Source organism: Polypterus senegalus, chromosome 6 (genome assembly GCF_016835505.1).
Source record: "Polypterus senegalus isolate Bchr_013 chromosome 6, ASM1683550v1, whole genome shotgun sequence".
Lineage (NCBI taxonomy): Eukaryota > Metazoa > Chordata > Cladistia > Polypteriformes > Polypteridae > Polypterus > Polypterus senegalus.
In genome coordinates, this window is record NC_053159.1 from 115,050,487 (window position 1) to 115,069,631 (window position 19,145).

Genomic DNA, 19,145 nt, shown 5'->3' on the forward strand with positions numbered 1-19,145 from the left:
TGAGGGAGCATTAGTTATAGTACTATCCCTAAGGGAGTTCTGGCTTGCAGGGTCATCATTACTGAGGACCCGAGCAGCTGGATCAGGCCATGGGGTCGCCCACAAAACACCTGGCACCGGCAGATTGTCATTTATGGTGGGTGGACCACGTGTCTGCCAGGGGGATTGCTAACCAGGATCCTGAGCTGTTTCGTCGTGTGGTGGGTGCGGTAATGTGCTGTACCAGTGCGTACTCCTCAACCTGACCTGTTGGTGTCTGATTCTGTTAGTTTTCTGCTGTGCTAATATACTTTAAAAGGAACTAGGAGAGCAAATATAAGCAATAGAGAAGTGAAAAACTTGAATGCATTTTATTTTGAATGTCACTTATGATTTGGATTAAGGCCTCTGCCTGAATCTATGCCTTTCCTGAAAGCAGCCATGGAAGACTTTGCTGCGCTAACACCATTCAGCCTTATTTCAGGAATACATTGCAAAATATTCAAATACAGTACATGGGGAAAGGGCGAGGAGACATTAAGTGGAATAAATAGTGTTAGACCAGTTCATAAGGGTAAAGTTACAAGACGACTTGTAGCCACATTGTTTCCTGCTTGCTGGGGGACATCGTAAGTTCCACCACACACTCTTTATTCACACAATATTTACAGTTTTAACGTGCTCTCAAACCCCAGTGCCTCTTGCACCGATCCCCCAAAGTCCAGGCTTCACAGTTCTCCGTGCCTCTCTCCTGTCCTCACTCTAGCTCCGTCCTCTTCCACCCGACATCCACCAATGACTAGAGGGAGGCGGCCCCTTAAATAGGAACCCGGATGGGCTCCAGCTGCTTTCCGGCATTCCTCTGAAGACACGCCCCAGTGTGGCGGAAATGCCAGCTGCACACCCGGAAGCCCTCCAGGTGTCCCCTGTCTTCTTCCCCCCAGCACTTCCTGGTGTGGCGGAAGTGCTGGGCTCCAGACTTCTACAGGCACCGGGACGCCGCCTGGCGGTGGCCACAGGTCCCTACAGGGCTGGGCTTCCAAGCACTTTACCCGAGGCCCCCAACATAACCAGGGCGGACGCTCCCTCGCGGTCTGGAGGAGGCACAAGCCCTCCTCCGGTCCTCCTGGGCGTCCCGGCCAGGCTCCAGCCCCGGCCGGATGCCACAGTAGATAATTATTTACTAATATGGTTTAAAAAAAACTTGTGACCACAGTTCTTATTTTTTTTTTCAGTGCTTTAACAGAGATTGTACCTACAAGTGAGGGCATATCTGCTTTTCAGAATTGTGTGGTCATGTGGGGCAGTGGTGGGGTGCTTTTGGCAGCAGTTTAGCTACAAGCGTTTCCTCACAACCGAAGGAATACAGACAAGCTCAGCATTAAAAAAAAAAAAAAAAAAAAAAAATTGTATGCACTGTAGCAAATGAAATCAGTTAATACATTCCTCCCTGTAATGTAAATCCCAAAGAATCTGAGGACATCGTTTTTCCTTTTTCAACTGAGGATATTCTGCTTGTGGCCAACGTAAACACGCTAGTCTGCTAGTTCAGTAACCTCATTTTTTTTCATGATCTTGAAACATTTTAAGTTGTGGTAATTTTAAATTGTTTAAATTTGGTATGATATATGTAAGTGCTCAGAAGGACTTGTTCTGTTTTCTTTAAACTTGTGGTTGAGACATTTCTTTGTGCACTTGTTGCAGGGAATGCAAAGCCTCTGTGTCATTGGGTCTCTAATTATCTGTGACACATGCAGTATGGAATGGCCAGGTTATGGCTACTAAACTCTTATTTGGACAGTCATTTATTTAAATTCTTGGATGTGTGGTAATTTATATTCTTTTCATGTAACAGAAAAGCAATCTTGTACTTAAAGTTCAGCACATTATCAGAACAAATATTTATGTTTACACTAGTTTTCAAAAGTTTGAGTTTAGAAAAATCTGTTTTTGCCCGAAATGGATTATTTTTTTAAATCAAGGTACTATTACATTGATGTAATACAGTCAAGATAATAGTAATGTGTCAAATGTTCATTACTGCTTGAAAAGGCTGATTTTTCATTTTATTGTCTATATGACTATAGAGCCCTATTTTCAGCAGCCATTACTCCTGTGCCTTAATGGTAATCTCTTTTAGCTCATTTTTAAGATTATGCATGCAGGAAGAATAGGGGTCTTAACTAAACGGTTAATTTTAACTAAATGGAGTCCAGCCTTTAACAAGTGCATAAGGGCATTTTGTGTTTAAACGGAAGTCTCTTGCCAGTAGGTCAGATGTCTGCACCATAAAGTAAAACCAACAAGTTATCATGCAACTAACTTCAAAAAAATGTCAGTTTCAGATCCTCATAACAGTTACCTGCACATTTGTTCAGCGACATCTGCAAAATGTTTAAGACAAATACCAGCTTTATAAGTACGTCAATAGTTGAGGCAGTGGTTACAGCAAAAAGAAAAATAGTGGAGCTGTAATAATCTGATAAAGTTACCAGTCATGTCGAGCATATTTATCTTTTGTTTGAGTAGGATAGCAATTCAAATAACAATGCAGCTTTAAGGCAAGAGTTTTCTTTATTGAAACAGCAAAGTCTCTCTTGCATTGTGTAAGCAAAGCTCAACTACAGGCAGACGTTTATATTCTGTTTCTTCTCTCTCTCACTCTTGCTTTACAGCAGCACAATATATAGTCAAATAGCACGCAACTATTTTTGAACTGATGTTGGTGACGTTGGTGAAAGTAAAACATAGTGAACATGCTACATGGCTTTAATTTTTTGCAAAGCTCATCGCAGAGTTGTGTATATTGATAGTATGTATGTTCACACATAAAAACAATGTTAAATCATTGAATTTTTGTTAAAATAAAAAATATGGAGATGTCTTCACTGCCCTACTGTTCACTGGTGTCTGTGGCATTTTCAACAGTTCTGACATTAAAGGCAGTTAGCTACTCTTTCCTCTCTGTACTTGAAATGGCACAGTGGGCCAGAGAGTCCTTAGGAGATGAATGCGCTATCATGTAGTAGAAGGCCATGTTCACTTTGTGCAGTTTATGTTAACAATTAAGTATTTTTTCCAATTCCATAAGCAGTTCAAGTTGTGTTTTTTAGGTAAATCCAAATTCATACCTCATACTTTAAAATGCCAGTAATATATCCCAGTGTAAATTATGGTCGTGTAAAAATACCCACAGTTCATATGTAATGTTCATTAACCTATCGGGTAGAAACGCAGTAACATTTTTCTGACAGCTAATGAGAAATTTAAAACACCTTCCTATCATCAATTTTCTAATTCACTTATCTAGCTCAAGGTCACTCCCTAAAGCAAAATGGCAAATTGCCTTTTTATGCCAGTAGCTGTTTGGAAAGGACTCGCTATACAAATATCTGGTACCATACCAACGCTGAATCCTCTGCCTGTGAAATGTTATAGAAATTATTTGTGTGTTGTGACTGGGATGGACAGGGTAAGACGCCAAGAGCAGATGTTTGTAATAAGTATTGTGTGCTCCTTTCATTCAAGGAACTAGCAATTTATTGTAAAAGTCCTTAAATACAGCTGAAATAGGTGTCCAGAAGGACAGAGACACAATTGTCTACCCAAGCATAGTCAAAATCAAATGACAAGTAGAGACTTTCAGCATTAAGTCGAGGATATTTCCACAAATATAGGCGAATAATACATGGCAGCACTTGTCATATTTAACTCCACTCCTATTTCAAACAACAAAAAGTATTTGGAAAATTGGCTGCTTAGCTGCTCCTCAGTCAGGTATGTGTTATAGCAACATCAAGTTATCTGCAATTATGTGTTAAAAGGCCTACAGGCGTGGTACTAAGTGTGGTATTTTTATTGGGTGTCTGTTGCTGTTGTCGCTCCACAAGAGGATCACAGAGGTGTCAATGCCACTAAAGCAGGTCATCCTACTGTTAAAAATTTATAGAAAAAAACATCCAAGATATAGCAAGAACGTTAGTTTGCCAAAATCAACTCTCTAGTACATTTTTGAAAGGAAAGCAAATACCAGTGAACTCGGGAATAGCAAACGGGCCAGCTTGACCAAGAAAGATTAATGCAGTGGGTAGGTGAAAAATAATTTCACTTGTAAAGGAAACCCCTTTTCAATGGTCAAAAACCCTCTGTAGGGTGTAGGTATAACTGCGTCCAGGATGACCATAAAGAGAAGATTGCACAAGATTACTGGTAAGCCTTAAGAAAAGAAATGACTGGTTACAGTTGGCTAAGAAGTACATCAAAAAACCTGAACAGTTTTGGAGGAACACCTAATGGACAGATAAGATGAAGATTCCCCTGCACCAGAGTGATATGAAGAGAAAATTGAGGAGAAGGAAGGGACCACTCATGATCAGTCCTTGAAGTGGGCCGGTACTCAGTGGTACCAGAAAGCTTGGGTACAGAGCTACACTAATAATAATTGTCACTTTCAAGATACTTCTGGACTGCACTATATAAAGGCCCTCCGTGCTATTGTCTTAGCCCATTCAAATAGTCCAAGCAGGCAAGTCCCATGCTTCGGAGCCTCTCATAAGTCACATCTGTCTCTTCTAAGGCAGAGTTTCTTGTGTCGCTTATAGAGGAGTAAAGGATTAACCTTACTGGCAGTCTGTGAGGATCGTCCCATTCTTTACAAACTCTACCCTGAAAACCCCAAGCCTTTAACATCCCTTTAAGCCAACAAGATGCCTTACCAAAAGTAAAGTTCAACTCCTGTTCTCTATAGAGCCACAAGCAAAATTTAATCCATAGACCTCAACCTATCCCAGCAATGCCAAATAGATTGAGCTGTTCATGTTTCAGAATGAATGCATTATAATGGAAGGTGGCTACAAAGTTTCAACCACATGTATTTGATGGGATGTGACTTGAGGGTTTTTTTTTTTTTTTTTTTTTTTTTGTACCCTTTTTCTCATCTAAGACAGGTATCACTGTTTGAACAATGATATATTTTGACAACGTGTTTGACTTCAGCGTGGACCATGAACTGGTGGTGTGAGTTTAGCAAAAGGGTAAATGGAAAAATTGTTTCCTCCAAGTCATAGGGCCTTTTGAAATTCACGTTGTCTTTTAAGGAAAGGGTTTAGTTTTGATTGTTTTTTGAGAAAGTAAACACAGTGTAAATACAAATACATAATAAGGACTTGTTCTGCCTGCCAGCCACATCCTGTGTTCGTGTTTTTCAGCAAATCTTTCCATTGCGAGTGTGCTCCAGGCAAACCAGGTGTTGCATTTGAGTAGTAATTTGGCTGTTGGAGTAATTTTTACGTTTTTCCAAAAGAACACATTTCTAATTTTAATATCTGTAAGTTTTGAACTTTCCTCTAGTAAACCGGCTAAAAATGCAATACCTAAATGTAACGTGTCATCAGTATTGGACAGTGGCTTTAAAAAGTAATTTCAGGCTCTGGACATTTTCAAACGCAACAGTGCAAAAATACTTGGTTTTGCTTTAGTGTTCTATATTAAAGAATGTATACAGTGGTGTATATGTCTCTCTCTCTCTCTCCCCTATCTAATCTATATAAATAAAAACACATCTTTTAAAAATAAATCCTAAAAAACATAATGATGGATTACTCAAAATCCACCCATCATAAGTCAATGTTTGGCATTGGCATCTTTGACAGCATTTGGAGCGGTGGTTTTGTTGGCAAGGGAGGCCCACAGATTAGGATTGCTGTCTCCAAATCCCAGGAACCTCGGTTTGAAGCCCTTGATTGGTCATTTTCTGTAGGGTTTCCATATTCTCCCTGTGTCTGAGGGGCTTTCAAGTGTGCATATGGTCCCGCAGTGGACTACTGCCCTATCCCATGTTTGTTCCTGCCTCATGCGTGATGCTGAGTATTTTCTGTCTGCTACTCTAAATTGGATTAAGCAAATTTTATTTTGTTAAGGTATGCTGCAGTTAACATTAATTGTCATGTTAGATATAGACTGCTGGTGAAAGCCTGATTGAACTTAATATACGTAATGTGTACAAGACCTTGATAGGTGATAGTATTCATAAAAGTATCATGGTTTCACTTTGTTCAAAGTTGAATCAAAAGACATTGACTTGGTATCATTTTGCAAAACGATAAATTAAGCCTGCTGCCATGTTTCCCCGAAAATTAGACCTACTCCGAAAATAACACCACATCGAACCGTTCATCAAACATTGAAGTGCGTACATTGATCCTGTAGGATCCTAAAAGCGGCTGATTTAGCAAGAAATTCAGGCTGGAATTCAGGGTTTGAACGTGGAGAGTTATGACAATATTTCAGAAGGAGATGACATGACTGTATTTGGATAAATGTATATTGTTGTACATGAATAAATAGAAGACATCCCCTGAAAATAAGCACTAGTGCATCTTTTGGAGCAAAAATTAATATAAGACCCTATCTTATTTTTGGGGAAACATGGTATTTAATGTTACTGCATTAATAGTAAATGATTGATTGGGGTTGTGTGCATGAGTGTACCCGGTGATCGAGTGCTTTTTCATCCCGTGTTAGTTGCTGCCTTGTGTCCGATGATGCTGCTATGAGTTTGAGATTCTGCAGAACATTCAGTTGGATTAAGCAGGTTAAGAAAATAATTGAAAGATTTTTAATGTTTCCCAGTCAATGGCTAATTAAAGTAAATCAAACTAGTATTTCTAACTGTTTTTAATGAACTTATTTATTTACTTATGTATTTATTTATTAACAGAACCTCTGTAAAAAGCCAAATTTCCTCCTGGGGGACAAAGAAAGTTCTCTCTCTGTAAATATCCATCCATCCATGTCCGTATCATTCCTAGCTATGAACTGGGTTATCATTTTTATGCAGATGATACTCTATTTCAATGTTAAAAGTGAAAGTTCATCAGGGCTTTCTCAGTTCACAACTTGCCTCAGTGAAATTGAAACCTGAATGGAGCAGAACTCTTTAAAATTAAACTGCAACAAAACTGAACTCCTGTAAATTGGCACTAAAGCACTATTTAAGAAAATGAGCTCCTTTTCAGTCACTCTTGATGGTGATCTCATCAGACCTTTTTCTGGTGCAAGGAATCTTGGTCTCATATTTGATTCCTCCCTTTCTTGTTCCACCTACATAAACCACATTAAGAAATGTTCCTTTTTACACCTCCTTAACATATTCCGTGTACACTCATTCATTCCTCTCCTTCTCTAATACTGAGAAACCTGTCCATGCTTTCCTCACATCCAGCATTGATTAGTGCAACTCTCAGTGGCAGGTGCCCCTTCTAATCTTGTATTAGGGCTCCAGCTGATTCAAAACTCTAACGTACGTTTCCAAACACGTACCACCAACAGCAAGCACATAGATAGATAGATACTTTATTAATCCCAAGGGGAAATTCACATACTCCAGCAGCAGCATACTGAGAAAAAACAATATTAAATTAAAGAGACAATAACTTTGTATAATGTTAAAGTTTGTGTGGATTTGAAGAGTCACATAGTGTGGGGGAGGAACGATCTCCTCAGTTTGTCAATGGAGCAGGACAGTGACAGCAGTCTGTCGCTGAAGCTGCTCCTCTGTCTGGAGATGATCCTGTTCAGTGGATGCAGTGGATTCTCCATGATTGACAGGAGCCTGTTCAGCGCCTGTTGCTCTGCCACGGATGTCAAACTGTCCAGCTCCATGCCTATAATGGAGCCTGCCATCCTCACCAGTTTGTCCAGGTGTGAGGCGTCCCTCTTCTTTATGCTGCCTCCCCAGAACACCACCGCGTAGAAGAAGGAACTCGCCACAACCGTCTGATAGAACATCTGCAGCATCTCATTGCAGATGTTGAAGGATGCCAGTCTTCTAAGGAAGTATAGTCGGCTCTGTCCTCTCTTGTACAGAGCATCAGTATTAGCAGTTCAGTCTAATTTATCATCCAGCTGCACTCCCAGGTATTTATAGGTCTGTACGCTCTGCACACAGTCGCCTCTGATAATCATGGGGTCCAGGAACGGGCCTGGGTCTCCTAAAATCCACCACCAGCTCCTTGGTTTTACTGGTGTAAAACCCGGAGGAAACCCACGCAGACACGGGGAGGACATGCAAACTCTACGCAGGGGGGGAAGCGAACTCGGGTCTCCTAACTGCGAGGCAGCAGCGATATACATGATATACAGGACAATTATAGGGCAGAGCAATTATAAGTTCTTAATCACGGTCACTGATAATTTGATTACGATCCATTACACTTGGCTATGGTCAGTTATACTCGACAACAGACAATTACATATAATATTAGTTATTATAAAAAAAAATCAACGGCTGAATCTGTCGATTTAGTATTCTGAATTGAGTTTTCCGAACAGCCCTGTAACAATACGCTACACAAACGGACCTGCTTGTTGTTTAATACTTTCTAAGAGCGTTTAGTATTGCACGGCACCTGAGTCGGTTCAACTAACATCTTTAATACACTCTGGTATAACGTACCCTACCAGTAATAAAACTTGCAACAAACTCACTGTCATCTTGATTTCCAACTTAAACTCTGTCTTGTTCTTTTTTCCACAAAAAGCTTTCATAAAGATTTATTCAAAGTTCACCATTCCTTCGAGCACCAGCAAAAACAATGATGGACGTATTGAAACTGACATCAGAGGGCATTCCGTGTCTGACATCATATGTATTGCGGGCTGCAGCCAGACCCTTCTCCAATGGGGGCTCACAACCTGGGGACTAAAATAACTCTTGGGGACTCTAACCTGATAGCTCTACCACTGAGTTTAGCTTGTTTTGGTTTTTTTTTCAGTAAATTCACCTTAGGAATTCATTTCCTGCACTTAGGTGAAAACATCATTTTAGATTTCTGTTTTCTCAGCTGGTGGTTGAAATACTACAATATGGTTTCCTGTTTTCAAAAGCAAGAGGCAAACGTTTCAGCAGCATCAAGATCGGAGTTCATCAGAGAATGTAGTCATTTCTCTTTACCAAAAACCTGCCTACAGTTAAAAGAAATGTGATGTCATGTCAGTGGGTTGATTTATTTTTAAATAACAGAATCTCATACCAGAGTCCCAACAACTTAAGTCTTATTGTATTACAAGTGTAACAAAGCTTGGCCTGACCGTCTCTTTGTAACCAGATATCTATTGGTTTCTAAGTTTTCCATTTGTCCCATTGTCCTTTTAAGTTAAAAGCTTCAATTCTACATCTCAGTTGTATGAAGGATGTCCTTGGTGACCTTAACATACTTTCAGTCTTGTAACATGCTGCAAATAAATGTTTCCGTGAATGTTAGTTGAAAAGTTGATTTTTGATGGCACTTTTCCACCATCATTTCTTTTTTTAGAAGTTGCATTGTATCCTTTTTAAATAAGTCATTTTCCTCATGGTGGTATGACGTGGTAGTAAAGTGGATTGAATCGCTGAGTTTAAAACCTTTGCCCAGTCTGTGCCCGTGTTGAGTTTCTATATGGGTTTTTCTCCCACTTAGATGCATGTTTGGTTAATTTGCCCCCTGTGTGAGTGTGAATGTGGTGGAGTGTATGAGTGGGTCCTGTGTTGGATTGACGCACTGTCGGGGGTTTGTTTCCTGCCTTGTACCTGGTGCTACTGGGACAGGTCCGGGTCCCGGCCCCTCTACAACACTGAATAATGTAAAGCATGTTTGACAGTATTATATTTTTCCTGGACATTGATTTAGGGTAGCAGAGAACGCAAAACCATTAAGAATCTATTTAGAAACATGTTGTATACTTGCATCCACAGTTGCGTTGGCTGAAAAGTATCCACAATTTGATTTGACAAATAATACCAGTGTTCAGCACACTGCTGAAGTGTGATTCTCTAAAGCATGAGACCCAATCAGACAGATAATGAGATTCATGAAGCAGTTTAGATGGTTCATTTTCCTTCAGATCGCAGCTCTTATTGGTTGCACAGCTGAATCTGCATTATGTGGAATGTAAGCAGCCGACCTCCAGTTAATCTGAGTGAAGATACGTCGCCCACGCTGGCTCTCCTACATAGTTGTTTCGAGTGTGCTGTCTGGCCGTTCTAACCACGACCTGGGGGCTCTCGTAGTAGACTGCCATTTATATTCCTGTTGAGGGGTCACTTGCTGAGCTGGAGATTATTCTAAAATGCATGTTACTGGTTATTCCAGTTTATTTTGCATTTCCAGATGATAGAACTGTGTGAGCTTCAAAGTGCTTAGCAGAAGCATTTCCAAAGCTTTTAAGAGTACTTTTGGCTAAATTTTAAAATGAGACCAGTTCCCAATATATTCCTGTATTTCAGACTTATGAACTCCAAAGAAGTCTGCTAATTTAGGTGTCTGTGAGACTGAAAATGTAATAAATACAATCCATTGTCTGAAGGGGCGTGATGATTTTATATGAACTAAAAACACCTGTTTTCTCCTCCGATCGGTACCACTTAAGTGTTAGACTGAGGCCTAACTATAAGTTATGATGTTCTTTGGCAGCACTAATCTATTCAGTTAATGCCTTTAACATACTGCATAGCCACTTTGACTTTTTACTGTTTTTACTATTTCAGATTTCCGAGTTTAACTTAATTTTAATGTAATTTAACTTAATTTAATTTCATTGTAGTTAATTCTAGCTAATTAAGAAAAAGATAATAAAATTAACCAAACTTTATTACTTATTCTATTGTGTGTTTTGCACAGTCTTGGAGTAGGCAAGCTTTTTCATTTCACTGCACGTTGTACCTGTATAAAACAAATAAAGCTTGAATCATTGGTCTCATTTCTGTCTTGTGCTCTCTGGCGTACAAATTCTGTACGATTTTACTTTAATATTTCCTAAATGTATTTTTTGTCATTTGCAGGTGGCTGTTGTGGCTCAGATGAGAAGGTATATGTAGTAGGGGGATGGGCCTGGTCGTGGTGGTTCATTTCCGATACACAGAGGTAAGACTGCTGCTTTCCACACTTTTTTTTGCAAAGGTGACATTTTCTTATTGGATTTTATGAATTCATAAAACAAAATGAACAAATTAAAAGGTAAACAGACCTCTTCCTATTGTATTTTCATAATCTACAGTAATGGTAAAACTTCATTTTAATTAATAAAAAAAAAAAAGAATTTTAAACTTTCTAAGCATAATAACTGAGATCAGTGGTTCCCAACAGTTAATAACATTTTTCTGCATCAATATATAGTTAGTTCACTTAGGATATGTGTGCCACTTGTATAAACTTTACACCTGGAGACTGCTTGAGTGAGGCCTTTCATTTTAAGCACTTACTAGCCATATCATTTTGTGTTTGCATGGTCTGAGACTCCGCAGCTAGCAAAAAGTCGTCAACTGTACATTGCAGTGCACTTTGACTGTTTCGCCAACGGCTTAGCAAGAGAGGAATAAATATTTCACAAAAATAAGTTTACTTTTGTCCATTGTGTAAAATGAACTTAGCCACAAAGTTTTTTCCTCTGAATATTCTAGCAATAAATACTCAAAACTGTCCAAGAAGTAAAAGACTGCAGAGCTGACATCGTGTTCTCTGAAACATTTGTATTTGTGCAACGTTTCCAGTCTGCTGTGATCATATGGTTAGCCAAAGACTAAAGTTGCTCCTAGGATATCAAATAAAAATAAACTGATAAACTTGATGCATCAAATTCACAGATTCTGAAACACTAAACCTTAACTAACTCATCTGCCAATGATGTGTCCTGATGTCTCATCATCCTACTGGTTTTAAGCTGTTTATGTTTTATTATAAATGTGAATTGTCATGCAGTAATGTTTGTCAGTATGTGAAATGCAAAGAAACTTCAAATTAAGTGCACTCTTTGGAAGCATTGTGGTGACTTTTAGAAATAAAACAGCGACTTCTGAATGAGGCCCTGCTCTCACCTGATGCTTCTAACTGTTAAGTTGCATTACAAAGCCTCACTCTGCTAGTTCACACTTAATTTTATACAATCTATAGATAATACAATTGTTAACGCGTGCAGTGTCTGAAAGTAATTGGGGAAAGAAATCTGTTGTGTTTATCAGCAAAGAGACCATTATAAGCCTGTACAGTGCAGGATCAAGTAATCCTATGACCTGACGAGGCACCACTGATTGACCGTTTGAATGTTGGGAATGCAGTGCCCTGCTGTGATTAAAGACGTTTGTATGATTTAGTTAGGGCTTACAGCAGTAAGTTGCTTGAACACATGATGTCAAATGCATGGCACAACCTGATGTGAGTCTCTGTTTATACGCATCCTTTTGAAATAAGATTTCCTGATTTGGAAAATGTGTACATTTTTTTTTTTATTTACTTAAAGGCATCAAAATGTTTTATAGTTTGGAAATTTGTTTGTGGAAGAACACTACACTATCAATTAATACTTTAAATTTTACCATTCCATAACATTATCGTAAGACTTCAGGTCTCAGTTTAAAATTTAGTAATTGGAATCCAACTATAAATGTCACCATTATCAAATGTCTAATATATAGTGCTCAGAAAATTAAAGGAACACTTTTGAATCAGAGTATAGCATCAAGTCAGTGAAACTTCTGGGCTATTGATCTGATCAGCTAAGTAGCAGAGGGGGTTGTTAATCAGTTTCAGCTGCTTTGGTGTTCATAAAATTAACAACAGGTGAACTGTGGGGCAACAATGAGAGACCCCCAAAACAGGAATGGTTTAACAGGTGGAGGCCACTGACATTTTTCCCTCCTCCTATTTTCTGACTTTTTTTTTTCTTCACTAGTTTTTCATTTGGCTATGGTCAGTGTCACAACTGGTTGCATGAGGCGATACCTGGACCCTACAGAGGTTGCACAGGTAGTCCAACTTCTCCAGGATGGCACATCAATACGTGCCATTGCCAGAAGGTTTGCTGTGTCTCCCAGTACAGTCTGAATGGCATGGAGGAGATTCTAGGAGACAGTTACTCTAGGAGTGCTGGACAAGGCTGTAGAAGGTCCTTAACCCATCAGCAGGACCGATATCTGCTCTTTTGGACAAAGAGGAACAGGATGCGCACTGCCGCAGCTCTACAAAATGACCTCCAGCAGACCACTGGTGTGAATATCTCTGACCAAACAATCAGAAACAGACCTGTGTTTACTGCCTGACACCGTAGAGCTTGATTGGCATTTGCCATAGAATAGCAGAATTGATCCGCCACTGGCGCCCTGTGCTTTTCAGAGATGAGAGCAGGTTCACCCTGAGCACATGTGACAAGCATGAAAGGGTCTGGAGAAGCCGTGGAGAATGTTATGCTGCCTATAACATCATTCAGCATGACCGGTTTGGTGGGAGATCAGTGGTGGTCTGGGGAGGATTATCCATGGAGGGAGGCACTGACCATCACAGGCTAGACAATGGCACCTTAACTGCCGTTGGGTATCGGGATGAAATCCTTGGACCCATTATGAGACCCTATGCTGATGCAGTGGGTCCTGGGTTCCTCCTGGTGCACGACAATGCTCGGCCTCATGTGGCGAGAGGATGCAAGCAGTTCCTGGTGGATGAAAGAATTGATACCATTGACTGGCCCTCACGCTTGCCTGACGTAAATTTAATAGAGCACCTCTGGGACATTATGTTTCAGTCCATCCAACGCCACCAGGTTGCACCTCCGACTGTCCAGGAGCTCAGTGATGCCCTGGTCCAGATCTGGGAGGAGATCCCCAATTTCGGCAAAATGGACTATCTTGCCGCATTATTTTTTCACTTTGATTTTTGGGGTGTTTTTGAATTCAGCCCACTGTAAGTTGATAATTTTAATTTTCATCAAACGATGCCCCATCCTTTCGTTCTTAACACTTGTGGTCCCCTGGCCAGGACGCCCAGGAGGACCAGAGGAGGGTTTGTGCCTCCTCCAGACCGCGAGGGAGCGTCCACCCTGGTTATGTGGGGGGCCTCGGGTAAAGGGCTTGGAAGCCCAGTCCTGTAGGGACCCGTGGCCACCGCCAGGCGGCGCCCCGGTGCCTGAGGAACCCTGGAGCCCAGCATTTCCGCCACACCAGGAAGTGGTGGGGGGAAGATGACAGGGGACACCCGGACGGCTTCCCGGTGCGCAGCCGGCCCTTCCGCCACACTGGGGTGTGGCCAGGACTGATTGCCGGGAAGCAGCTGGAGCCCATCCGGGTTCCCATTTAAGGGGCCGTCTCCCTCCAGTCAGCAGTGGATGTCGGGTGGAAGTGGACAGAGCTGGAGAGAGGACGGGAGGCGGTCAAGAGAGAAAGGCACAAAGGGCTGTGTGGCCTGGACAATTGGGGGATCGGTGCAAGAGGCACTGGGGTTTGTGCACGTGACTTTTGTAAATAATTATTGTGAATAAACAGTGTGTGGTGGAGCCAACAATGTCCGTCTGTCTGTGTCCGGGTCCCAGTTCACACACTTTACTCCGTCCGTATCAGTAGAGATATCCAGCAGGATTTTTTTTTCCCACTGGGATCTGATGTGTTTTCAAAGTGTTTCTTTAATTTTTATTAGCAGTTTTATATGATACTTTTTTTAATATATATATTTCCCACCTCTATCTTAATATGGTTTGTGTAGTGGCAGTCCACATGCTGAACCATTTCTAAAGTTTATTTGCAGTTCACACTGACCCCTAAAAATAAATAAAAATAAAAATGATACCCAAGTTCATAGATCAAAAAGCACTCGTCTTAATGAAATAGTAAAAGACAATGTGAAACTGCTCCACAGGGACTGTCACTTTTTTTTTTTTAAAGAGAACATTCTTTAATCCAGGTATGGCACACTCATTTATTAGCAAAATAGTGTTGCCACCATAGTAGACATAGATTTTATGTGAATAACAACATGAACAGAATGCTAAATAGATCACAGTTCAGTACAAAATTATTTGAAAGAGGGTAAAGAAATTTGAGATCATCATGGATTCCTCAAGCGTCTCTCATATGTGTGGTTCCCAAAGAACCCTTGGGTACTGCTGGTTTAACTTTGTCAAGTGAGCGGTTGTTCACAGAGTCCCGAATGAGGCACATTATACCTGCATTGTGAGGGAGCGTCTGTTATGGCACTACGGCCATGTGACGCGTTTCCCAGAGGGTGATCCGGCTTGTAAGATCCTCATTGTTGGGGACCCGAGTGGCTGGACCAGGCCAAGGGGTCTACCACATAACTGGCTGCGGCAGATAGAGGGTCATTTCTGGTGGTTGGGACTGGACCACGTGTCTGCCTGGGGGGTTGCCAACTGGGATCCCGAGTTGTTTCGTCGTGTGCTGGGTGGGGCAACACACTGTACTAGTGCACGCTGCCTGACCAGACCTGAAGAAAACATATCTCCTCCATCTCAGGATAGATCTTGATGATGCAATAAGGTCTCTTCTTGGAACTACTCGGGTCCAGATTCCAATCTCATTATGTGTTTTGTGAACCACACCAGTCTCTAGAGAGAAACGTTTTCTATACAGTGAGCTTTATCCAGTATGCAGTACAGTAGATGAGCCCAGAAATAATGCATCTGCATTTGAAATGCAAGTTAGAAGCACACATATGCGCACAGAATGTACAGTGTACAGTAGACAAGGCCTGCATTAGAAAAATGTCATAATGTGTAAATGGAATAAATACTGCTGATATTGTCTGTATTCCTCATGGTTAACACACATTACAAATCAACGGTTTTGTAATAAAGAAATATCAAGAAGCCCACAGAAATGTGCAACTTTACAGGTAAAAAAGATTATATGTTTTCTGATTGTACAGTGAAATATTGTATGTAATTTTCAAAAACATACAGTGCTGGGTTTATAACAATGTGTTTTTAGCCATATAAAAAGATACTTGGGAACCTCTGATCTTGGTTAGATTGTTTTAGAAAGTGATGGAGTTGCAAAAAAGATATTGACAATTTAAATGTCTGAAAATAAATCTGTATCTCCAGCTTAATATTATGTTTTAATTATATTCAAGTATTCATTTTTCAATTTGTCTACTGTTAGTAATTCAAAGTGCTTTTTTTATTTGCAAAATACAAATTATGTTATGGGAATTTGTGACTACTAACACAATATTTAACTTTGCTATTTTGCGCAATTAATTTGTAACTCAAAACTAAAAGATACTTCAAGCTTTTTTCTGGTCATAGGACTTGGGATATCAGCTTTGAAAATGTCCCCATAAGTACTAGAATGGTTCAAAATATGTCAGTAAAGTATTCATTTTAATCTAATTAAATTCTTTCTTGAAATGGATTTTTTATGTCTATGCACCATACAGACTTGAGCTGACGCAGCTGAATTATGCTGGGATGTAATGGAGCGTACGCCCAAGTCTCTTTAGATCCATTGATTGAACCATTCTTGTAGGGGTCAGTTACTAACCCTTTTCACAGTGACTGCTTAGCCACCAAAAGTTTGCCTGTTTGGGCTTTTTCCCTCCCTCCGTTCAGTTGTTTTGAAATATGTTTCATTTTATTTATTTTTGCATATGTTTTGCAAACACACACTATTGATGTTTTGCTTATTATTATAGTCCAGCCTTGGCCAAAGACACGTTAAGCCACAGCGTTGTTCTGAAATGTTAGCACTTCACTGTGTATGATGGAATTTGCATATCCTAAGTTATGTGTTTATATGTAGCAGCCATCTAAGTAAACTTTTCCGCCAATGAAAAAAATCAACCTATGAGAAATATTTGAAACCTGTTTAATATTTATATTTTAAGATTATTGAAAAAGACAGCAGACTTTGTTAAAAATAAAGAAATTTTCACATTAATTATACGTAAATTCTGCACATAAAAAAAAATGACTAAAAGTGAACAAAGTTCAAAACTACTAAAGTAAACATGAAAGTGAATGCTAATAAACTACTTTCATTCACAAGATATTATTATTATTTATTTACTTATTTTTTGTGTGTGCTGTTTTGGTTAGTACCCTGCAGCATGCAATTGGCCATGACATACGGGTTGTGAAGAGAATCTTAAAATATCTGAGATTACTACGTGATTACGTTCAGGCTAGTCCTCTTTTTACCAGCATCTCATGTGGTCAGTCATAATTACTAGCTTTTGGCCAAAGCTGCTTAGTGTTTATGCTTCCGTCTTAATATTTTTATTTTCCTGTTTTTCAGAAAATTACAACTTTTAATAATGAAAGAGGGTGATATATTTTGGAGGCTAAATATGTTGCTATGGGTCGGTTTATAGTAAATGAATGTCAGTATTTTGTCTAGATAGTGTACCATGTGACAGGAGCTTTTACTTTTTAATTTACATAGTTTAGTAAAATGTCCTTGAATCTGTTTCAGACTATACACAATTTTCAGGGGGGTTAAGTGCCCATGACCATATATATATTAGGTTAGATTAGATTAAATGCATAGGATAATAGATATTTTCATGTTCTCGAAGAAATAACATCCCCCACTCCCAATTTTTAATATGCTTACCTTCTGTAGTTTGTAGTCATGGACAACAGAGATAGCTAACATTGTGATACAATGAGTGTTTATGGAGATCAACGCTGTACCACTGCAAACGCTATTAAAATAAATAAATAAATCTAAAGAAAAATCTCATGTTAGTTGTGTCTTATAATTGACATGTCAAATCATCCAGTGCTCCCAATGAGCAAAATTGAAGTGTTTTTTTACCAAAATATTGTTAGGTAAATACTTCTGGAAAATGAGAGTAGTGCACAGAGAGGAAAATACATTCACGCACCCTGGAATGAGCCAGGAATCTTGGCCAGTGAATGATAGGGAGAGGTGAGCCAGCAGTTCAAAAGCTCATTCCCGTGTCGGCACGTTCCTTCTGTGTGCACTGTTCTGGTATTCCAGAGGTATTTATTTAACGAAATTTTAGCTAAAAATGTTTGCCCATTGTGAGCCTAGGACTTGATGTGTGGATTATGTGACATGATTAATGTGAGACTTGTTTTCCCATTTATATTGTTTACTGTGGTCCAACACTGGTCTCTATGGATGCCCATTAATTTATTTCTATTTCCCATGAAAACATGAGATTAAACCTTTTTTTTTTTCTCTCGACCATCATTATAAATTACATGGGGTAAATAAGCAAAGTGCCATTTGTGGGTGGATTTTTCATTTAAGTAAAGCAAACTATTACGATGGTAGATATACATGAGCTGAAGATAAATATTGCAGCACATTATATCATGTTATTAATAAGTTAATGGGTTTGAAAACAAATGTCACACTTTTTATTCCTTTAAGAAAACCCTGGTGAAAAGGCAGTATATATCATATCATATCATATCATATATCACAAGTGCTGTTCACAAAGCCTTCTGCTGTCTGCCACGTTCATTGCATGCTGTTAAACACACCACAAATGTTCAGCTTTTATTTATAGTTTGTGTTTTCCTCTTGACTACCACAACCATTAGCTTTATGATGCTTTTGTGTCACTTTTTATTTTGCTTATAAAGAGGGATTGCGTTGCAATTTAGTCCTAGACAAATTAACAGTAGTGCTTGGTATTTTGCACTGAAATAAATTGAAACTGTAATGTAGTCCCCATTGTGAGAGACCCTGAGCAGCCCAGACTTGTGCTCAAAATGATCATATTCTGCTATGAAGAAAAGCTTACTTTTCAGGACTGTGTATATATCTATTTCTGTATACATAAGATAATTTGCAACTGATACAATTCAAGTTCAGAGATATTGTCACCTGTAGTTTATAAATATGTTTTAATAGTTACCACCTGAATGTTTTGTGAAATGTGGACTTAAAAATGGGATGCTAAGTAAATAATGTGGAATAAAACCTTAACATTCACATAAAGTTGCAAAAACCATAGGTAAAAAAATAAAAATCCAGCTTCCTCCACTTGCAAACCCACCCTGCCCCATTTCATTCAGCAAGAAATGTAAATACAGTTTTGGTTCCAAAAACTGAACATACAGATGACGGATGAAGAAGTGCAATTGCTCGTGGTTTGTGAGGCTTCTCTGCCCTTTAAAGTAAAAGTAGTTTTTAAAATATCAGCCCTATGGACATACTGGCAAGAGCTGTTTGCTCAGCTGACTGTAAGGCAGTGCTGTATAAAATATTTCACAGTTGTATTTGACCTAAAACCAGATACAGCATTTTGGAAAATACTTGAGTAAAAGTAAAATTTGCCCATGAGTGAACATTTAAAGCATGGGATATCAATTGTACTTGAGTACAAGTAAATGCAGGATCTCTCCCTGTCTTATAGCCATCCATCCATTTT

General features: G+C 39.4%; 1 protein-coding gene across 3 annotated transcripts in view; it reads left to right on the forward strand.

Annotated features, from left to right (window-relative positions):
* Nucleotides 1-19,145, forward strand: part of LOC120531427 (flotillin-2a) — a 92,154-nt gene that overhangs the window by 24,695 nt on the left and 48,314 nt on the right. For all 3 annotated transcript variants that reach the window (XM_039756841.1, XM_039756840.1, XM_039756842.1), the window contains exon 2: nt 10,799-10,880. In XM_039756841.1, coding sequence (XP_039612775.1) covers nt 10,799-10,880 — 82 coding nt within the window. The remainder of the gene's footprint in view (nt 1-10,798; nt 10,881-19,145) is intronic.